The sequence below is a fragment of the Monodon monoceros genome, unplaced genomic scaffold (genome assembly GCF_005190385.1).
Source record: "Monodon monoceros isolate NGI ecotype Baffin Bay Population unplaced genomic scaffold, NGI_Narwhal_1 Super_Scaffold_18, whole genome shotgun sequence".
Classification (NCBI taxonomy): domain Eukaryota; kingdom Metazoa; phylum Chordata; class Mammalia; order Artiodactyla; family Monodontidae; genus Monodon; species Monodon monoceros.
In genome coordinates, this window is record NW_021703774.1 from 123,776,333 (window position 1) to 123,796,101 (window position 19,769).

Consider the following 19,769-nt stretch of genomic DNA (forward strand, 5'->3'; position numbering starts at 1 on the left):
TAGAATATGTGTGCCACCTCCTTCTGGCCTCCATGGTTTCTGATGACAAATCTGCTGTTATTCAAATTATTTCTCTCTATATATAAGACATCATTTCTTCTTTAATGCTTTCTATATTTTTGTTTACTTTGTTTTCAGTTTTGAGAAATTTGAGTATGATGCCTTGGTGTGGATTTCTTTAGGCTTATCTTCTTTGGAATTCACTGAGTTTCTTGATTCTTTATATTATTCTTTGCTAAATTTTGGAAATTTTCAGCTATTATTTCTTCAAGTACATTTTTCAGCCTCATCCTCTTTCTGCTCTCCCCAATGACATGAATGTTAGATATCTTGTTATAGTCCCACAGGCCTTTGAGCCTCTGTTCTTTTTTGTTTTTTTTCAGATTATTTTCTTTCTGTTTTTCAGATTAGGTAATTTCTATTGTTCTCTCTTCAAATTCAATAATTCTTTCCTCTGTCCCCTTCATTTTGCTGTTCAGCCCATCCATTGAATTTTAAAATTTTGATTATTTCATTTTACAGTTCTAAAATTTCCGTTTGGTTCTTGAATTGATTTACTAAGATTTTTAATTTCTTTGATAATACTTTCTATTATTCCATTTGTTTCACATGTGTTCATAAATGCTTGAAACATTTTTTTGATGATTGCCTTAAACTTTCAGGTAATTCACATATCTCTGTCATCTCAGTGTTGGCATCTATTGATTTTCTTTGTTTTTTCTTTGTTTCATTTACGTTGAGATTTTCTTGGGTCTTTTTATGATGAGTGACTTTCAGTTGAAATTTAGAAATTTTGGGCATTATGTCATGAGAACTGGATCTTCTCTAAACCTTCCTTTTTAGCAGGCTTTGTTTGACACTATTTTGACAGGGGAATTTACTGCTCCATTACTGCCAGGTGGGAGTAGAAGTGGGGTTTTGTAGAAATCCATGTTCTCCACTTGACCTTCAATTACAGTGAGGGAGGGGATCATCTCCTCACTACTGTTTTGCAGGGGCAGGTGGGGAGCTCTGATTTCCATTGATGCCTGTATGACTGGGAGGGATAGGAGCACCTCATTACCACTCCCTGACACCATGGATTGGGACTTGGCTTTATTACTTTGGGGCAGTTCTGTAAGTTCTGACTCTACCAGTCCAACTCTGACTATTCTATTGAGGAGAAGAAGGGACATCTTGTTACTGCCAGACAGGTGTGGAATTCCATGTTCCCCAACTGGTCTCCACTGACATTGCAGAAAGGGCAGCACAGTTATTATTTTTGTTAGGATTGAAAGTCCTGGCTCCTTACTGATCCTTTTCTGACACCACACCCACTGGAAGGCTAGGAGATTGGGATGCCTTGTTAGAGCCTGGCAAGGATGGAAGTCTAGGCTCCCCACTTGGCTAGTGGAATTTGTGGAATGGGTGGGGCTACAATTTTTTCTCTGTGTTTTTGTCTGGAGTGGAATGGTTATATTCTAAAAGTTTGTTTTTTTTTTTCTCTTGCAAGGTTTTTATTTTCCTGGTCTTTTGGCTAGAGAGAGGAGGTTTGTCTGGAGTATATGCAGCAATAAGGAATCCAGGGAACTCACCACTGTGTCATTCCTTGTTTCCTGAGCTCTCTTGTTGCTTTGCCTCCTTTTATCAAAGGTTTTCAAAGGCTTCCTATGTTTGTTTTATATATGATGTCCAGGGTTTTTAGTTGTATTTAGAAAAGGAATAAGAAAAAGTGTCTACTCCATCTTCATGGATGCAGGATTCCCCTTCATTCTGTTTTTTTTACTAAGTAATGTGGTAGGCAGAATAATCATTCCCCAAATATATACACATCCCAATCTCTGGAACCTGTGAATAAATTACCTTACATGACAAAAGAGACTTTCCAGATGTGATTACATTAAGGATCTTCAGAGAAGGAGGTTATCCTGGGTTACTGGAGTGGACGCAAACTAATCACACGGGTACTTAAAATTGGAGCACTTTTTCCAGTTCTGGTCAGAGAGAAATGTAATGACAGGAGACTATCAGAGAGATGCAATATTGCTGTCTCTTGAAGATAGAGGAAGGGTTGCTGGTGGCCTCTAGAAGTGGGAAAAGGCAAGGAAATGAATCCTCCTCTAGAGCCTTCAGAAAGGAACATAACCCTATTAACTTTTTTGTTTTAGCCCAGTGAGACCTGAGTCAGACCTCTAACCTACAGAACTCTAAGATAATACATTTGTATGGTTTTAGTCCACTAAGTTTTTGGTAATTTGTTATAGCATCAATAAAAGTAAAATCAATAAAAATTAATTTATTGTTCCTATAAAGCAATAATCAAATCAAACCTTTATCTGAAGACTGCTAATAATTTTATTTCAGTTTGAATAAAAATATATAGAGATACAAATTACCTTATGAGTTATCATTGCTTATTTTCTGGAAAACACACATTTTTTGAGTGGTTAAGAATTCCAAAATGAGATAATTTATGTATATCTTGTATGTGCTTGGTTTGTAAAAGATGTTCAATAAATGTCTATTGAAGTTGTTAAATACCGGAGGAAAACAAATAGTGGTGGCAAAATGTCATTTCTTAAATCTTTAGAATGTACAAACCAGCTAATATTATTTGAATTATTTTAGCATTGCATCATATTTGTATTTTACAGTTAGTGAAGGTAGTTCTCTAATGGATATTGAAAATGTAATTCTGGCTACAGTCCATGATGAAGAAGAAGACAACTCAGAGGCAGTATTGAAATCTGATAAGTTCCAACAGGACTTATTTTTTATGGAACGAGTTATAATGGAAAATATATTTCAGCCAAAACTTGCAGCTTATCGTCAGCTTCCTGTTTTAAAAGGTATTTAATACATTATATACTAAAAATCTTTTGTAAAAAAACATGGTGTTGTTTTGAAATAACGATTTTGTACTTTAAAAAAGGTATTTAAAAATAATCACTTTTAGTTAAGCTCAAATAATTTAAAAAATCAAATGATGTTATTATTTCTAAATGCAATATCTAGACTGAGTTATCACTGATCAGAAGACATTTTTATATAGTTTACAGCACTAAACATATGAGTAGCAAGAGAGTCCAGACCAGGAACCTGAAAGAAAAAGGTGTAGACCTTTACCTTTGGCCCTTTCCTCTCCATTGTCCCCTCATTGAATTATTCTCTCATAATCAGACCCCCCTTTCCATTGCCATTTATACTTTCCAGGTTCTAGCTTTTATTACCTCTCCCTAATTTTATTACATACTCTTATTGCTACAAATCCCATCTCATAGATTCACAAAATATTTTGTAGGATTTGAGAGATTATCTAATTCAACTTTTCAATTTCAATTCCTAGCTTTCAAGTATGACTTAGGGCCAACTCCTTTAAGAAATCTTTCTTGATCCTTCGAGTCAAAACTGATCTTCTACATCAAAAAATTAGGTTACAAAATTGCGTGTGTGACAAATGGATGTAAACCTTTTTGCTTACTTACATCTAAGAATATTGAAAAACTATGTTTCTTATCTCACATTAGGTTGATGTTTTAAAATTTTTATCATATATATAAATTTTTCGTCCCATAATTAGAGTTATAAGATTAAAATTTTACTGAGTGCTGTAAATTTTGATGTTTTAAAAACAAAACTGGTGGTAGATCACTTCTTTAAATATATCTGAGAAATAGAAATATAGTAGGAAATTTTTTAATGAGGTAAGATTTGCATATAATGAAATACATATATTTAACTCATAATTTGATATATTTAAGAATGTATAAGCCTATATAACTAATACTGTAATCAAGACAGAAAATATATTTACCAACCCCAAAAGTTCCCTTCTGCTGTTTTCCAGTTAAAATGTACACCCTTATACACAGGCATTAAGCTGATTTCTATCGCTATAGAGAAATTGTTTTGGTATATCATATAAGTGGGTTCGTATAGTAAGTATTCTTTTGTGTCTGGCTTCTTTTACTTAACATAATGTTTTTGAGATTCATCTACATTGATATGTATATAAGTAGTTCATTTTTTTTCTGAGTACTACTCCTTTTTATGAATATACCATAATAATTTGTATATTCATTCACCTGCTGATGGACACCCGTACATCTTTGAGCTGTTATGAATAAAGCTGCTATGACCACTTTTGTGTTTCTTTTTGTGGATATATGTTTTAATTTCTCTTAGATAAATACCTAGAAATGGAATTATTGGGTCTTTGGATAGATGTATGTATAACTGCAAAATACCTTTCCAGATTCTATTTGTACCATTTTACAGTCCCACAAGAAATATACAGGAGTTGCTCCACCTTATTTTTTTTTTTTTTTGGCTGTGGTAGGTCTTCATTGCTGAACGGGGGCTACTCTTCATTGCAGTGCACGGTCTTCTCATTGCGGTGGCTTCTCTTGTTGCAGAGCATGGGGTCTAGGCACGTGGGCTTCAGTAGTTGTGGTACACGGGCTCAGTAGTTGTGGCTCATGGACTATAGAGTGCAGGCTCAGCAGTTGTGGTGAATGGGCTTAGTTGCTCGGCGGCTTGTGGGACCTTCCCGGACCAGGGCTTGAACCCGTGTCCCCTACATTGGCAGATGGATTCTTAACCACTGCCACTAGGGAAGCCCCGCATTCTTGATAATGCCTGCCGCTGGCAATCTTTTTAATAACTTTTTTTATCATTTGTATATCTTCTTCTGTGTAATATTTGGTCAAGTTCTTTGCGCATTTTAAAGTTGAGTTGTCTTTTTTAAAAAAATCAAGTAGTAGGAGCTTTTTTTTTTTTTAATATATTCTGGATACAAGCTCTTTGAAAGATACAACTATTTTCTTTAAGCCTATAACTTATATATTTGTCTGTTGTTGAGCAGACGTTTTTAATTTTGATGAAGTCTTATCTATCAGTTTATCCTTTTGTAGTAAATACTTTCCATGTCTTCTCTAAGAAATCTTTGCCTGCCCCAAGGTTGCAAATGTCTTTGTCTTGTTTCTGAACTTAGGATAAAGGAATTCAGTATTTCATTGTTAAATGAGATGTTAAGTATAGTTTTTTATAGATGCCTTTTACTGGTTTGAGGAAATTTCCTTATTCCAGTTTGCTAGACATTTTTAAACATAAATGGGTGTTGAATTTTGTTCAAAACATTTTCTAAATTATTAAAACAATTATGTAATTTTTTCCTTTAATCTGTCAATGTGGCCAGTTACAGTGCTTTATTTTAAAATGTTAAAACAAACTGAATTCCTCTGGTTAAACTTCACTTGGTTATGATATATTATCCTTTTTATATACTGTTGAATTCAATTTTCTAATATTCTATTGAGAATTTTCGTGACTAGTCTCATGCAACATATTTTTCTGTAATTTTCTGTTCCTTTGAAGTTCTTTAGTGTTATGATGGACTTATAGTATGAGTTTTGAAAGTCTTCCCTCATTCTCTGTTTTCAAAAAAATTTTGTGTATTATTTCTTCTTTAAATGTTTGATAAAATTTACCAGTGAAACCATCTGGGATGGAGTTTTCTTTACAGAAAGTTTTCAAATTGCAAATTTAATTTCTTTGACAAATATAGGGTTATTCTATTCCTACCTGTATCAGTTTTGGTAATTTGTGAGGAATTTACACGTTTTGTCTATGTTGTTGAAATTATATGCATAAAGTTGTTTATAATATCCTCTCTTTAAATTCTTTTGATACCTGTAGGATTTATAGTGATATCTCCTGTTTCATTCTTGATATTGGTCATTTTTGACTTTTCTCTCTTTTTTATTAGTCTGGTTGGGGCTTTTTCAATTATAGTAATCCTTTCAAAAAATATCTTCTTGTTTCAATGATTTTCTCAATGTTTTGGTCTTTTTAAAAAAAAACTTCAGTTATTTTCATTTTTACTTTTATGTTTTTCTTCGTTGAATTTAATCTACTCTTCTTTTTGTAGCTTCTTAAGATGGATGTTTGGATCATTGATTTTACATCTTTTGTCGTGTCTAAGATAGGCATTTAATACTATAAATTTTCCTGCCTCTTACAAATATTGATATCTTGTGTTTTTATTATTATTCAGTTCCAAATAATTTTTAATTTTCCCTGTGGGTTTTTCTTTGACGTTTAGGTTAGTTAAAAGTATACTGTTTAGTTTCCAAGTTTTTTGTAATTTTTAATTCATCTTTTCTTACTGAATTCTAATTTAACATCGGCATGGTGGTCAGAGAACATATTCTATATGATTTCTACCCTTTGAAATTTATTAAGAATTGTTTTATGGCCCAGCATATGATGAATGTTCCACATTCAAGAAGATGGGGTATTCTATTATTTAGTGCAGTATTCTTTAGATGTTAATTATGTCAAATTGATTGATAGTGTTTTACAAATCTTTCATTTTTATTGAGTTTTTGCTGACTTGTTCTATCAACTAATGAGAGAGTATTTTTAGAATCTTTAATTATGATTATGGATTTGTCTCTATTTTCTCTAGGCTTATTAATTTTACTGTATATATTTGAGAGCTTTATTATCAGATACATTCATACTTAAATTGTTCTATCTAGTCTAGACCCCTACCTTCACACACTTTAGAAAAAGCTAATTTAAAAAGCAAGATAATCTGAACATAAGTTCACTGCTTGATAAAACAAACTTCAAACTGTATTGTTTGGAAGAAAACACAGTCTGGTCATTCATGCTGTAAATTTTATGATGTACAGCCTCCAATAAAAATAATTACTAGTCACGTAAAGAAGCAGGAAAATGTGAGCCATAACTGAGAAAAATCAGTTAATAGAAACAGATGAAAAGATGACTGAGATGGTGTGAAAGCAGACAAGGACTTTTTTTTTAAAAATAGATCTTTATTGGAGTATAATTGCTTCACAATATTGTGTTAGTTTCTGTTATACAACAAAGTGAATCAGACATATGCATACACCTGTCCCCACATCCCATCCCTCTTGAGCCTCTCTATGCCACCCCTCTAGGTCATCACAAAGCACTGAGCTGTTCTCCCTGTGCTGTGCTGCTGCTTCCCACTAGCTAACTATTTTACATTCGGTAGTGTATATATGTTGATGCTACTCTCACATCACCCCAGCTTCCCCCTCCTACCCCGTGTCCTCAAGTCCATTCTCTATGTCTATGTCTTTATTCCTGCCCTGCAGCTAGGTTCATCAGTACCATTTTTTGTTTTAGATGCCATATATATGTATTAGCATATGGTATTTGTTTTTCTCTTTCTGGCTTACTTCACTCTGTATGACAGATTCTAGGTCCATCCACCTCACTACAAATAACTCAATTTCCTTTCTTTTTATGGCTGAATAATATTCCATTGTATATATGTGTTACATCTTCTTTATCCATTTATCTGTCGATGGACATTTAGGTTGGTTCCATGTCCTGGCTATTGTAAATAGTGTTGCAATAAACATTGTGGTACATGTCTTTTTGAATTATGGTTTTCTCAGCGTATATGCCCAGTAGTGGGATTGCTGGGTCATATGGTAGTTCTATTTTTAGTTTTTAAAGGAACCTCCATACTGTTTTCCATAGTGATTTTATCAATTTACGTTGCCACCAACAGTGCAGGAGGGTTCCCTTTTCACCACACCCTTTCCAGCATTTATTGTTTCTAGATTTTTTGATAATGGCCATTCTGACTGGCATGAGGTGATACATCATTGTAGTGCTTTTTCTGGTTGTTTTTTAAAATTTTTATTTATTTATTTTTGGCTGCGTTGGGTCTTTGTTGTTGTGCACGGGCTCTCTCTGGTCATGGCAAGTGGGGGCTACTCTTCGTTGCAGTGCATGGGCTTCTCATTGCAGTGGCCTCTCTTGTTGCGGAGCACGGGCTCTAGGCACGCGGTCCTCAGCCGTTGTGGCATGCAGGCCCAGCAGTTGTGGCTCGTGGGTTCTGCAGTGCAGGCTCAGTAGCTGTGGTGCATGGACTTAGTTGCTCTGTGGCATGTGGGATCTTCCCAGAACAGGGCTTGAACCCGTATCCCCTGCATTGGCAGGCAGACTCCCAACCACTGCAGCAGCAGGGAAGTCCCCTCATTGTACTTTTGATTTGCATTTCTCTAATAACTAGTGATGCTGATGCTGAGCATCTTTTCATGTGCCTTTTGGCCATCTGTATGTCTTCCTTGGTGAAATGTATATTTAGGTCTGCTGTCCATTTTTTAACTGGGTTGTTTGTTTTTTTGATATTGAGCTCATGAGCTGTTCGTATATTTTGGAGATTAATCCTTTGTCTGTTGTTTAATTTGCAAATATTTTCTCCCATTCTGAGGGTTGTCTTTTTGTCTAGTTTATGGTTTCCTTTGCTGTGCAAAAGATTTTAAGTTTAATTAAGTCCCATTTGTTTTTATTTCCATTACTCTAGAAGGTAGGTCAAAAAAGATCTTGCTGTGATTTATGTCAGAGTGTTTTTCCTATGTTTTCCTCTAAGAGTTTTATAGTGTCTTGTCTTACATTTAGGTCTTTAATCCATTTGGAGTTTATTTTTGTGTATGGTATTAGGTAGTGTTCTAATTTCATTCCTTTACATGTAGCTGTCCAGTTTTCCAAGCACAACTTATTGAAGAGGCTGTCTTTTCTCCATTGTATGTTCTTGCCTCCATTGTCGTAAATTAGATGACCATATGTGCGTTGGTTTATCTCTGGGCATTCTATCCTGTACCATTGATATATATTTCTGTTTTTGTGCCAGTGCCATACTGTCTTGATTACTGTAGCTTTGTGGTATAGTTTGAAGTCAGGGTGCCTGATCCCTCCAGCTCTGCTTTTCTTTCTCAAGACTGCTTTGGCTATTCGGGGTCTTTTGTGTTTTCATATGAATTGTAAAATTTTTTGTTCTAATTCTGTGAAGAATGCCATTGGAAGTTAAATAGGGATTGCATTGAATCTGTAGATTGTTTTGGGTAGTATAGTCATTTTCACAATGTTGATTCTTCCAATCCAAGAACATGGTATGTTCCTTCATCTGTTTATGTCATCTTTGATTTCTTTCATCAGTGTTTTATAGTTTTCTGAGTACAAGTCTTTTGCCTCCTTATGCAGGTTTATTCCTAGGTATTTTATTCTTTTTGTTGCAGTGGTAAATGGGAGTGTTTCCTTAATTTCTCTTTCTGATTTTTGTTGTTGGTATATAGGAATGCCAGAGATTTCTGTGCATTAATTTTGTATCCTGCTACTTAACCAAATTCATTGATTAGTTCTCGTAGTTTTCTGGTGGCATCTTTAGGATTTTTTATGTATGGTATCATGTCATCAGCACACAGAGAAAGTTTTATATCTTCTTTTCCAATTTATATTCCTTTTATTTCTTTTTCTTCTCTGATTGCTGTGGCTAGGACTTCCAAAACTATGTTGAATAAGAGTGGCGGGAATGGGCATCCTTGTCTTGTTCCTTATCTTAGTGGAAATGCTTTCAGTTTTTCACCATTGAGTATGATGCTTGCTGTGGTTTGTCATATATGGCCTTTATTATGGTGAGGTAGGTCCCCTCTATGCCCATTTTCTGGAGAGTTTTTATCCTAAATGGGTGTTGAATTTTGTCAACAGCTTTTTCTGCATCTATTGAGATGATCATATGGTTTTTATTCCTTAATTTATTAATGTAGTGTATCACATTGATTGATTTGCGTATACTGAAGAATCCTTGCATCCCTGGGATAAATCCCACTTGATCATGGTGTATGATCCTTTTAATGTGCTGTTGGATTCTGTTTGCTAGTATTTTGTTGAGGATTTTTGCATCTACGTTCATCAGTGATATTGGTCTATAATTTTCTTTATTTTGTGATATATTTTTCTGGTTTTGGTATCAGGGTGATGGTGGCTTTGTAGAATGAATTTGGGAGTGTTTCTCCCTCTGCTTTTTTTTGGAAGAGTTTGAGAAGGATTGCTGTTTGCTCTTCTCTTGATGTTTGATAGAATTCTTCTGTAAGGCCACCTGGTCCTGGACTTTTTTTTTGTCAAAGATTTTTAATTACGGTTTCAATTTCATTACTTGTGATCAATCTGTTTATATTTTCTAATTCTTCCTGGTTCAGTCTTGGAAAATTGTACCTTTCCAAGAATTTGTTCATTTCTGCATGGTTGTCCATTTTATTGGCATATAGTTGTCTGTTGTAGTCTCTTATAATCCTTTGTATGCCTGCAGTGTCACTTGTGATTTCTACTTTATAATTTCTAATTTTATTGATTTGTGTCCTCTCCCTTTTTTTCTTGAGTAGTCTGGCTAAGGGTTTATTAATTTTGTTTATCTTCTCAAAGAACCAGCTTTTAGTTTTATTGATCTTTGCTATTGTTTTCTTCATTTCTATTTCATTTATTTCTGCTCTGATCTTTATGATCTCTTTCCTTCTACTAACTTTAGGATTTGTTTGTTCTTCTTTCTCTAGTTGCTTTAGGTTTAAGGTTAGATTGTTTATTTGTAGTTTTTCTTGTTTCTTGAGGTAGGATTGTATTGCTATAAACTTTCCTCTTAGAACCACTTTTGCTGCATCCCATAGGTTTTGGGTCATTGCATATCGTTATCATGTGTTTCTAGGTATTTTTTAATTTCGTCTTTGAGGCCTTCAGCAATCTCTTGGTTATTTAGTAACGTATTCTTTAGCCTCCATGTATTTGTGTTTTTTTACAGTTTTTTCCTGTAATTTATTTCCAATCTCATAGTGTTGTGGTCAGAAAAGATGCTTGATATGATTTCATTTTTCTTAAATTTACCAAGGCTTGATTTGTGACCCAAGGTGTGATCTATCCTGGAGAATGTTCCATGAACCCTTGAGAAGAAAGTGTATTCTGCTGTTTTGGGATGGAATGTCCTATAAATATCAATTAAGTCCATCTTGTTTAATGTATCATTTAAAGCTGTGTTTCCTTATTTATTTTCATTTTGGATGATCTGTCCATTGGTGTAAGTGGGGTGTTAAAGTCCCTTACTATTATTGTGTTACTGTTGATTTCTCCTTTCATGGTTGTTAGCATTTGCCTTATGTATTGAAGTGCTCCTATGTTGGGTGCATAAGCATTTATAATTGTTATATCTTCTTCTTGGATCGATCCTTTGATCATTATGTAGTGTCCCTCCTTATCTCTTGTAACATTCATTATTTTAAAGTCTATTTTATCTGATACGAATATTGCTACTCCAGCTTTCTTTTGATTTCCATTTGCATGGAATATCTTTTTCCATCCCTTCACTTTCAGTGTGTATGTGTCCATAGGTCTGAAGTGGGTCTCTTGTAGACAGCATATAGATGGGTCTTGTTTTTATATGCATTCAGTCAGTCTGTGTCTTTTGTTTGGGCATTTAATCCATTTACATTCAAGGTTATTATTGATATGTGTGTTCCTATTACAGTTTTCTTAATTGTTTTGGGTTTGTTTTTGTGCGTCTTTTTCTTTTCTTGTATTTCACGCCTAGAGAAGTTTCTTTAGCATTTGTTGTAAAACTGTTTTGGTGGTGCTGAACTCTCTTAGCTTTCAATTGTCTGAAAATCTTTTAATTTCTCTGTCGTATCTGAATGAGATCCTTGCTGGATAGAGTAATCTTGGTTGTAGGTTTTTCTCTTTTATCACTTTAAGTATATCCTGCCACTCCCTTCTGACCTTCAGAGTTTCTGCCGAAAAATCAGCTGCTAATCTTATTGGCATTCCTTTGTATGTTATTTTTTGTTTTTCCCTTGATGCTTTTAATATTTTTTTGTGTGTTTAATTTTTGTTAGTTTGATTAATATGTGCCTTGGTGTGTTTCTCCTAGGGTTTATCCTGTATGGGACTCTCTGCACTTCTGGACTTGGGTGACTGTTTCCTTTCCCATGATAGGGAAGTTTTCCACTATAATGTCTTCAAATATTTTCTCAGTCCCTTTCTTTTTCTCTTCTTCTTCTGGGACCCATATAGTTCGAATGTTGGTGTGTTTAGTGTTGTCCCAGTGGTCTCTGAGATTGTCTTCAATTCTTTTCATTCTCTTTTCATTATTCTGCTCCTCCGCAGTTATTTCCACCATTTTGTCTTCCAGCTCACTGATTCGTTCTTCTGCCTCAGTTATTCTGTTATTGATTCCCTCTAGTGTATTTTTCATTTCAGTTACTGTGTTGTTCATCTCTGTTTGTTTGTTCTTTAGTTCTTCTAGATCTTTGTTAAACGTTTCTTGTATTTTCTCAATCTGTGCCTCCATTTTTTTCCCGAGATTCTGGATCATTTTTACTGTCATTACCCTGAATTCTTTTTCAGGTAGAGTGCCTATTTCCTCTTCAAGTTTTTGGTCTTGTAGGTTTTTACCTTGCTGCTTCATCTGTGACATAATTTTCTGCCATCTCATTTTTTTTTTTTTTTTAATGAGTAGGATTGTGTTCCTGTCTTACTGGTTATTTGGCCTGAGGCTTCCAACTCTGGAGTTTGTAGGCTGTTGGGTAGAACTGGGTCTTGGTGCTGAGATGAGGACCTCTGTGAGACCTCACTCCAGTGAATATTCCCTGGGGTCTGAGGTTCTCTGTTAGTCCAGTGGTTCAGACTCGGAGCTCCCGCTGCAGAGCCGGCCGAACCCCCGGCTAGTGAACGAAGATCCGGTTCACTTGGGGGTTCTTCCCATCTCCTTGGGTGTCAGGGTTCCCCACCAGTGGCCAGCAGGTGCCCTAATTGTAGGGAGACACTAACTCGAGACAAGGAATTTTAAAAAGCTATTGTACCCAGAATAGCTAACACAATATTGAAGGAGAAGAACAAAGTTGGAGGACTGGAATTACCTGACTTCAAGAATTACCATAAAGGTACAGTAGTTAAGACAGTGTGGTATTGGTGAAAGAATAGACACACAGATCAATGAAACAGAACAGAAAGCCCGGAATAGATACACATAAGTATAGCCAACTGATCTTTGACCAAAGAGGAAAGGCAATACAATGGAAAGAAAAGATAGTCTTTTCAACAAATGGTACTGGAACAACTGAATATTTATGGGAAAAATAAAGAATGTAGATACAGACCTTACACTTTTCAGAAAAATTAACTCAAAATGGATCACAAACCTCAATGTAAGATGCAGAACTATAAAACTCATAGAAGACAACACAGGAGAAAATCTAGAGGATATTGGGTATGATGATGACTTTTTAGATTTAACATCAAAGGCATGATCTATTGAAAGAAATAATTGATAAGCCAGACTTCATTGCAATTAAAAAGTTATACCATATTAAAAAAAAAAAAGTTATACCATATTGATACTGTATGACCCAGAAATTTCACTCCTGGATATATGCCAAAAAAACCAAAAACACTAATTCTAAAATGTACATGTACCCCAATGTTCATAGCAGCATTATTTACAATTGCCAAGATATGGAACCGACCTAAGTGTCCATCAACAGATAAATGGATAAAGAAAATATGGTATATATATACAATGGAATACTACTCAGCCAAAAATAAAAATGAAAATTTGCCATTTGCAGCAAAATGGATGGATTTGGAGGGCATTATGCTAAGTGAAATAAGTCAGACAGAGAAAGACATGTACTGTGTATCACTTATATGTGGAATCTAAAAATACAAAAAACTAGTGAATCTAACAAAAGAAGAAGCAAACTTATAGAGAACAAACTAGTGGCTACCAGTGAGGAGAGGGAATGTAGGAGGGGCCGTGTAGGGGATTAAGAGATACAAACTATTAGGTATAGGATAAGCTACAAGAATATATTGTACAACACATGGAATATAGCCAATTTTTATAATTACTGTAAATGGAGTATAATCTTTAAAAATTATGAATCACTATATTGTACATACTTATATAATATTTTACAGCAACTATACTTCAATAAAAACTAATTTAAAAAAACACAAAAAAACTTATGCCCTATGAAAGACATTGTCAATAGAATGAGAAGTCAAGTCACAGACTGGAGAAAATATTTGCAAAAGACATATCTGGTAAAGGACTCATCCAATATATAAAAATATCTCTTAAAACTCAACAATAAGGAAACAAACAACATAATTTTTAAAAATGGTCAAAAGACCTAACAGATACCTCACCAAAGAGATATACAGAGGGCAAATAAGCATGTAAGAAGATACTCAACATTATATATTAAGGAACTTCCAATTAAAACATCAATGAGATACCACCACAAAACTATTGAATAGCTAAAATCCAAAACATTGATACTACCAAATGCTAGCAAAGATGTGGAGCAACAAGTATTCTCATTCAGTGTTGGTGGGAATGCACAATAGTTCGTCCACTTTGGAAGATAGTTTGGCAGTTTCTTACAAAACTAAACATGCTGTAACCATATGGTCCATAACTGCACTCCTTGGTATTTACCCAAAGGAGTTGAATAATTATATCCACACAGAAATCTGCATGCAGATGTTTATAGCAGCTTTATTCATAATAGCCCAAACTTGAAGGCAAACAAATGTTCTTCAGTAGGTGAATGGATGAATAAATTGCAGTATATCCAGACAATAGAATATTATTCAGCACTAAAAAGAAATTACTTATCGAGCCATGAACAGACATGGAGAAAACCTAAATGCATGTTACTAAGTGAAAGAAGCCAATCTGAAAAGGCTACATGCTCTGATTACAACTGTATGACGTTCTGGAAAGGGAACAAGTATGGAGACAGTAAAAAAATCAGGCGTTTCCAGGGATCAGAGGGTTGGGAGAAATGAATAAGCAGAGCACATAAGATTTTTAGAGTGATGAAACTATTCTGCATGATACATAATGGTGGGTACATGTCACTGTACACTCATCCAAACCCATAGAATGTACAACACCAAGAGTGAATCCTAATGTAAACTATGGACTTTGGGGGATAAGGATTTGTCAGTATGGGTTCACTGATCGTAACAAATGTACTAGTGGTGCAGGATGTTGATCTGGAAGAGGCTGTGCATATATCTGTGTGTGAGTATTTGGGAACTCTGCACTTTGAGTTCATTTTTGCTGTGTACCTAAAACTACTCTAAAAAAATAAAGTTTATTAAAGAAAAAGCTATAAAAATATGCTTAAGGATTTAAAGAAAATAAGAATACAATGAGGAAAGTAATGAAAGCTACATATAGGACCAAACAGAACTTCTAGAGCTGAAATACATAATACATGAAATGAAAAATTTGCTGTTTGGGTTTAACAGAATACTAAAAACTGAAGATCAGTGAACTCAAAGACAAGCAAGAGGAACATTCCAAACTGGAGTACAGAGATAAACAAGGCCAAAAAAAAAAATAAGAGCCTCAGTGACCTGTGTCACAAGATCATGTGATTTAACATGCATGTAATTGGAATTGTAGTACTAGAATAAAGAAGAGGGAAAGCAGAAAAATATTTGAAGAAAGAGTAGCTAGAAATTTTCCATACTTGAAAAAAATCTTTAAACCAACAATTATAAGAAGCTCAATGAAACCCAAGCAAGATAAACACAATGAAAACCACATTGAGGCACATTATAAGTAATATATCAAAAAAAAGAACGTTTAAAAGTTGCCAGAAAAAACATGTTACATTTAGGGAAGAAAGCTAATAATGCCCTTATTTCTTAACAGAAGCCAGAAGCCAGTGCAATGACATTTTTACTGTGCTAAAAAATTCTATATGTAGAGAAAATATCCTTCAAAAATCAAGATGAAATAAAAACATGTTCAGACAAACAAAAACTGAGAGAATTCATTGCTAGCAGACCAGCACTGTAAAAAATATTAAAGGAAGTTCTTCAGACTGATGGAAAATAATAATAGAAACCAGAATCTAAACAAAGAAATGGAGAATGCTAGAATTTGAAAATGTGAGTAAAAGTAAGAGACATTTCTCACCATTTTAAATTTCTTTAAAGATAATTAATTGACAATATAATTCTATATTTTATATGGCAAAGCAAAGGACCTAGAATAACTAAGTCAACTTTGAAACAGAAGAATAAAGTTGAAGGACTTACCCCACCAGATTACAAGTGACTACAAAGCTGCAGTAATCAAGGCGGTGTGGTATTTGTCTAAGGATAGACATATAGATGATTGAAACAGAGTAGTGAGTACAGAAATAAACACAGACCTATATGGTCAATTGATTTTTAATAAACATGCCAAGGTGATTCAATAGAGGAAGGCTGATCTTTTAAAAATGGTGCTGAAACAATTGGATATCCATAGGGGCAGAAAAATGAAGATCAACTGTCACCTCATATGTATAAATTAACTCAGAATGGGCCATAGATTTAAATGTAAAAATTAAAACTATGAAGTTCTAGAAGAAGATATAAGAAAAATTATTTGTGATCTTAGCCTAAGAAAAGATACTTAATACACAAAAATCCCAAGGCATAAAGGAAAAAAATAAGACTTTTGCAAGAGTTAAAACACCTGCTCTTTGAATAACACTGATAGGAAAAAAATGCAAGGCAACAGAATAGAAAAATATGTTTACAATACATACATTTGACTAAAGACTTAAGTTTTGAATATGTAATGGACATTTATTTACAGCCCAATAAAAAGAAGATAAACAGACTAATGAAAAAACAGACAAAAGATTGTAAAGCAATTATACTCTAATAAAGATGTTAAAAAAATTAGACAAAAGGTTTGAACAGGAACTTCACCCAACAAATAGACACCTGAAAATGTACTAAACATAGTCATCAAGGAAATACAAGTTAAAATCAATACACTAGCTGGAATGGCTGAAATTAAAAAGACTGGCAAAACCAAGTGTTAGCAAAAACATGGAGCAGCTTGGGTTTTTCATATATTGCTGTGTGAGTATAAAATTGTACAACCCAGACGTCTGCTAGGAAGTTCCTTAAAATGTTAAACACAGATCCATCCAATGACCCAATAATCCTTTTCCTGGGTATTTACCCAAGAGAAAAAAATATGTCCACAAAAAAGACTTATATAAGAATGCTCATTATAGCTTTATTCATAATAACCCCAAACTGGAAAAAGCCCAGGTATCCATCAGTAGGTCAATGCTTAAACAAATGCTGGAGCACTACTCAGCAGTAAAACTGAGTGCGCTACTTATATACATAATAACCTTGATGGATTTCAAAAACATTGTTAAGTGAAAGAATTCAGACACAAAAGAATGCATACCAATGGGCCCATTTTCATGATATGCTATAACCAACAAAACTACTCCAAGGTTTTAGAAATTAATCCAGTGCCTGCCTATGGTAGATTAGGTTTGACTGGAAAGTAGCATGAGGAAACTTTTTCAGTTGATGGATATATTCTGCATCTTGATTGGATTGTTGGTTACATCAGTGTGTATATTTATCAAAACTCATCAAACTGTACGGCTAAAACCTATGCATGTCAATGATTGTAATTTTTTTCACAGTTAAAAAATGCTGTGGTATTTATATTATCTGGGATTCATTTAAAGAGTGATATACCACTGTTATTTTTTAACAGCTTTATTGAAGTATAAGTGACAATAAACTGCCAATGCTTAAGGCATACAATTCAAAAGCTTTGATATATCACCACAATCAATGAATATATACAATTATATATAATGATATATATGTATATCTCAAATGTTTTTTTCATGTCTTTTATAATCCTTCCTTCTTATTCCTCTTTGCCCCTCTCCTATCCTTAAGAAGCCACTGATTTGCTTTATATCCTTATATAGATTAGTAGTTTGCATTTTCTAGAATTTTATATAAATGTACATTATGTACTCTTTTTTATCTAGCTTCTTTTCCTCAGCAAAATTATTATTTCAGATTCACTCATGTGGTTGCATGTATCAATTGTTCACTCTTTTTTATTACTGACTAGTATTCCATTGTATGAATATCCTATACTGTGTTTATCCTTTCACCTGTTGATTTATATTTGTTTCTAGTCTGGGGCCATTACAAATAAAGTTGGTAAAAATATTGGTATACAAGTCTTTGTACGGGCATTTGCATTCATTTTTCTTGGGTCAGTACCTAGGAGTGGAATGGGTGGATCACATGTGAGATACAAATTTAACTTTCTTTCTTTTCTCATATATGCTTTCTAAGCAGTGCTTTAGCTGAAACTCATAAGATTTGATATGTTGTATTTTCAGTTCATTAAAATGTATTTTAAAATTTCTCTTGAGACTTCGTTGACCCATGTGTTGTTATAAATGTGTTAATATACAAATATTTTGGAATTTTCTAGCTATCTTTCTCTTATTTCTAATTTAATTCCATTGTGGTCTAAAGCCGTTTTATGGTCCATAATATGGTCCATCTTAAAGAATGTGCTATGGTACTTGAGAAGAACATATATTCTGGTGTTTTTGAATAGAATGTTCTATAAATGTTGGTTAGGTCAAGTTGGTTGATAGTGATGTTCAGGCCACCTGATTTTCTGCCTACTTGTTCTACCAGTTATTGAGAGAGGAGTGTTGAAATCTCCAATTATAATTGTGTATTTATGTCTCCTTTCAGAGCTATTGGTTTTGATTGTTTATTTGTTTCATGTATTTTGAAGTTGTTAGGTACATACATATTTTGGTTTGTTATAATTCTTGGAGAATCAATTGCTGAGTTTGCTAATTTATGCAGGCAGAGACCTGAGGAATATAGGTGGAAATGGGTATTAAGGGTATAGGATAATGATGGAAGGAATATAAAGTCAGATCAGGTCAAAGTTAATATGGTTCCACTGAGCAGAGATTCTGGGTACAGTGTTGTAGTTTAAGGATTAGAGATGGCTTTAAGAATTTTTTATTTGGTTGGCTGATAATGGACCAAAATGTGGCCTTTACTAAGTGGAGCTGAAGTATCAGAACTGTCTTGGTATACTCTAAAGAAAGGTATCCAAAGGCATAGGGACTTTCTAACGTTAGAGCGGACTTATCATGATGACCTGCCTGGTCACTCCAGGAGGGTCCAGATAACATACCTTTCATCACAATTGTGAGAAATAAACTTGTGAGGGAGAGCCCCAACATCCTTGAAGAGCTCTGTGGTCACTCTTCTGTAGGTCAGAATTTATAGTGAGAGCTGCTGCCTCTGAACTGGGGCCTTAAATACAATAAGGGTAATTGGATCCTGAAGGTGAGGGGGCTAAAGGGCAGCATTTAATTGCCAGAGGAAATGTAGGCGTGGTTACCATAATGGGGACAAGGCAGTAATGAGATTAGTCTGACTTGCAGAGACCCAGGGCACTGGCTAGTTGATTATGATGTCCTTAGAAGAGAAATCGGTAGGTGGTGTATTAGTTTGCTAGGACTGCCATAACAAAATACCACAAACTGAGTGGCTTAAACAATAGAAATTTACTTCCTCACAGTTCTGGGGGCAGGAAGTCCAAGATCCAGGTGCCAGCAACATTGGTTTCCTCTGAGGCCTCTCTCCATGGCTTGCAGATGGCCACCCTCTTGCTGCCTCCTTACACGGTCTTTTCTCTGTGTGTGTGCATCCCTTGTCTCTCTTGATGTGTCTGAATTTCCTCTTCTTATAAGGATACCAATCATATTGGGTTGGGACCCACACTAATAGCCTAATTTTACCTTAATCACCTCTTTAAAGCCCTTGTCTCAAAATACTATTACATTCTGAGGTACTACATTCTTAGGACTTCAATATATGAATTTTGGGGAGAAATGATTCAGCCCATAACAGACAGACTTCTTGTAAATTCTTAATCTGTGTAAGCAGTAGAGTTCTAGGTCAAGTGTTTCTAACTTGAAACACTAAAAAACAAAGTCACAGCCCCTTAACCTATTCCTATTCTTGAGCCAGTTTATAGAGCCAGAACTTCTTGAATGAAGGGGAGACTGGGTCCCTTTGAG

General features: G+C 34.5%; 1 protein-coding gene across 1 annotated transcript in view; it reads left to right on the forward strand.

The window, feature by feature from the left end:
• The window catches only part of WDR78 (WD repeat domain 78), a 117,619-nt gene that overhangs the window by 68,409 nt on the left and 29,441 nt on the right, over positions 1-19,769 (forward strand). Inside the window, 1 exon segment of the mRNA XM_029228003.1 lies at positions 2,634-2,828. Within this exon segment, the coding sequence (XP_029083836.1) occupies positions 2,634-2,828 (195 nt within the window).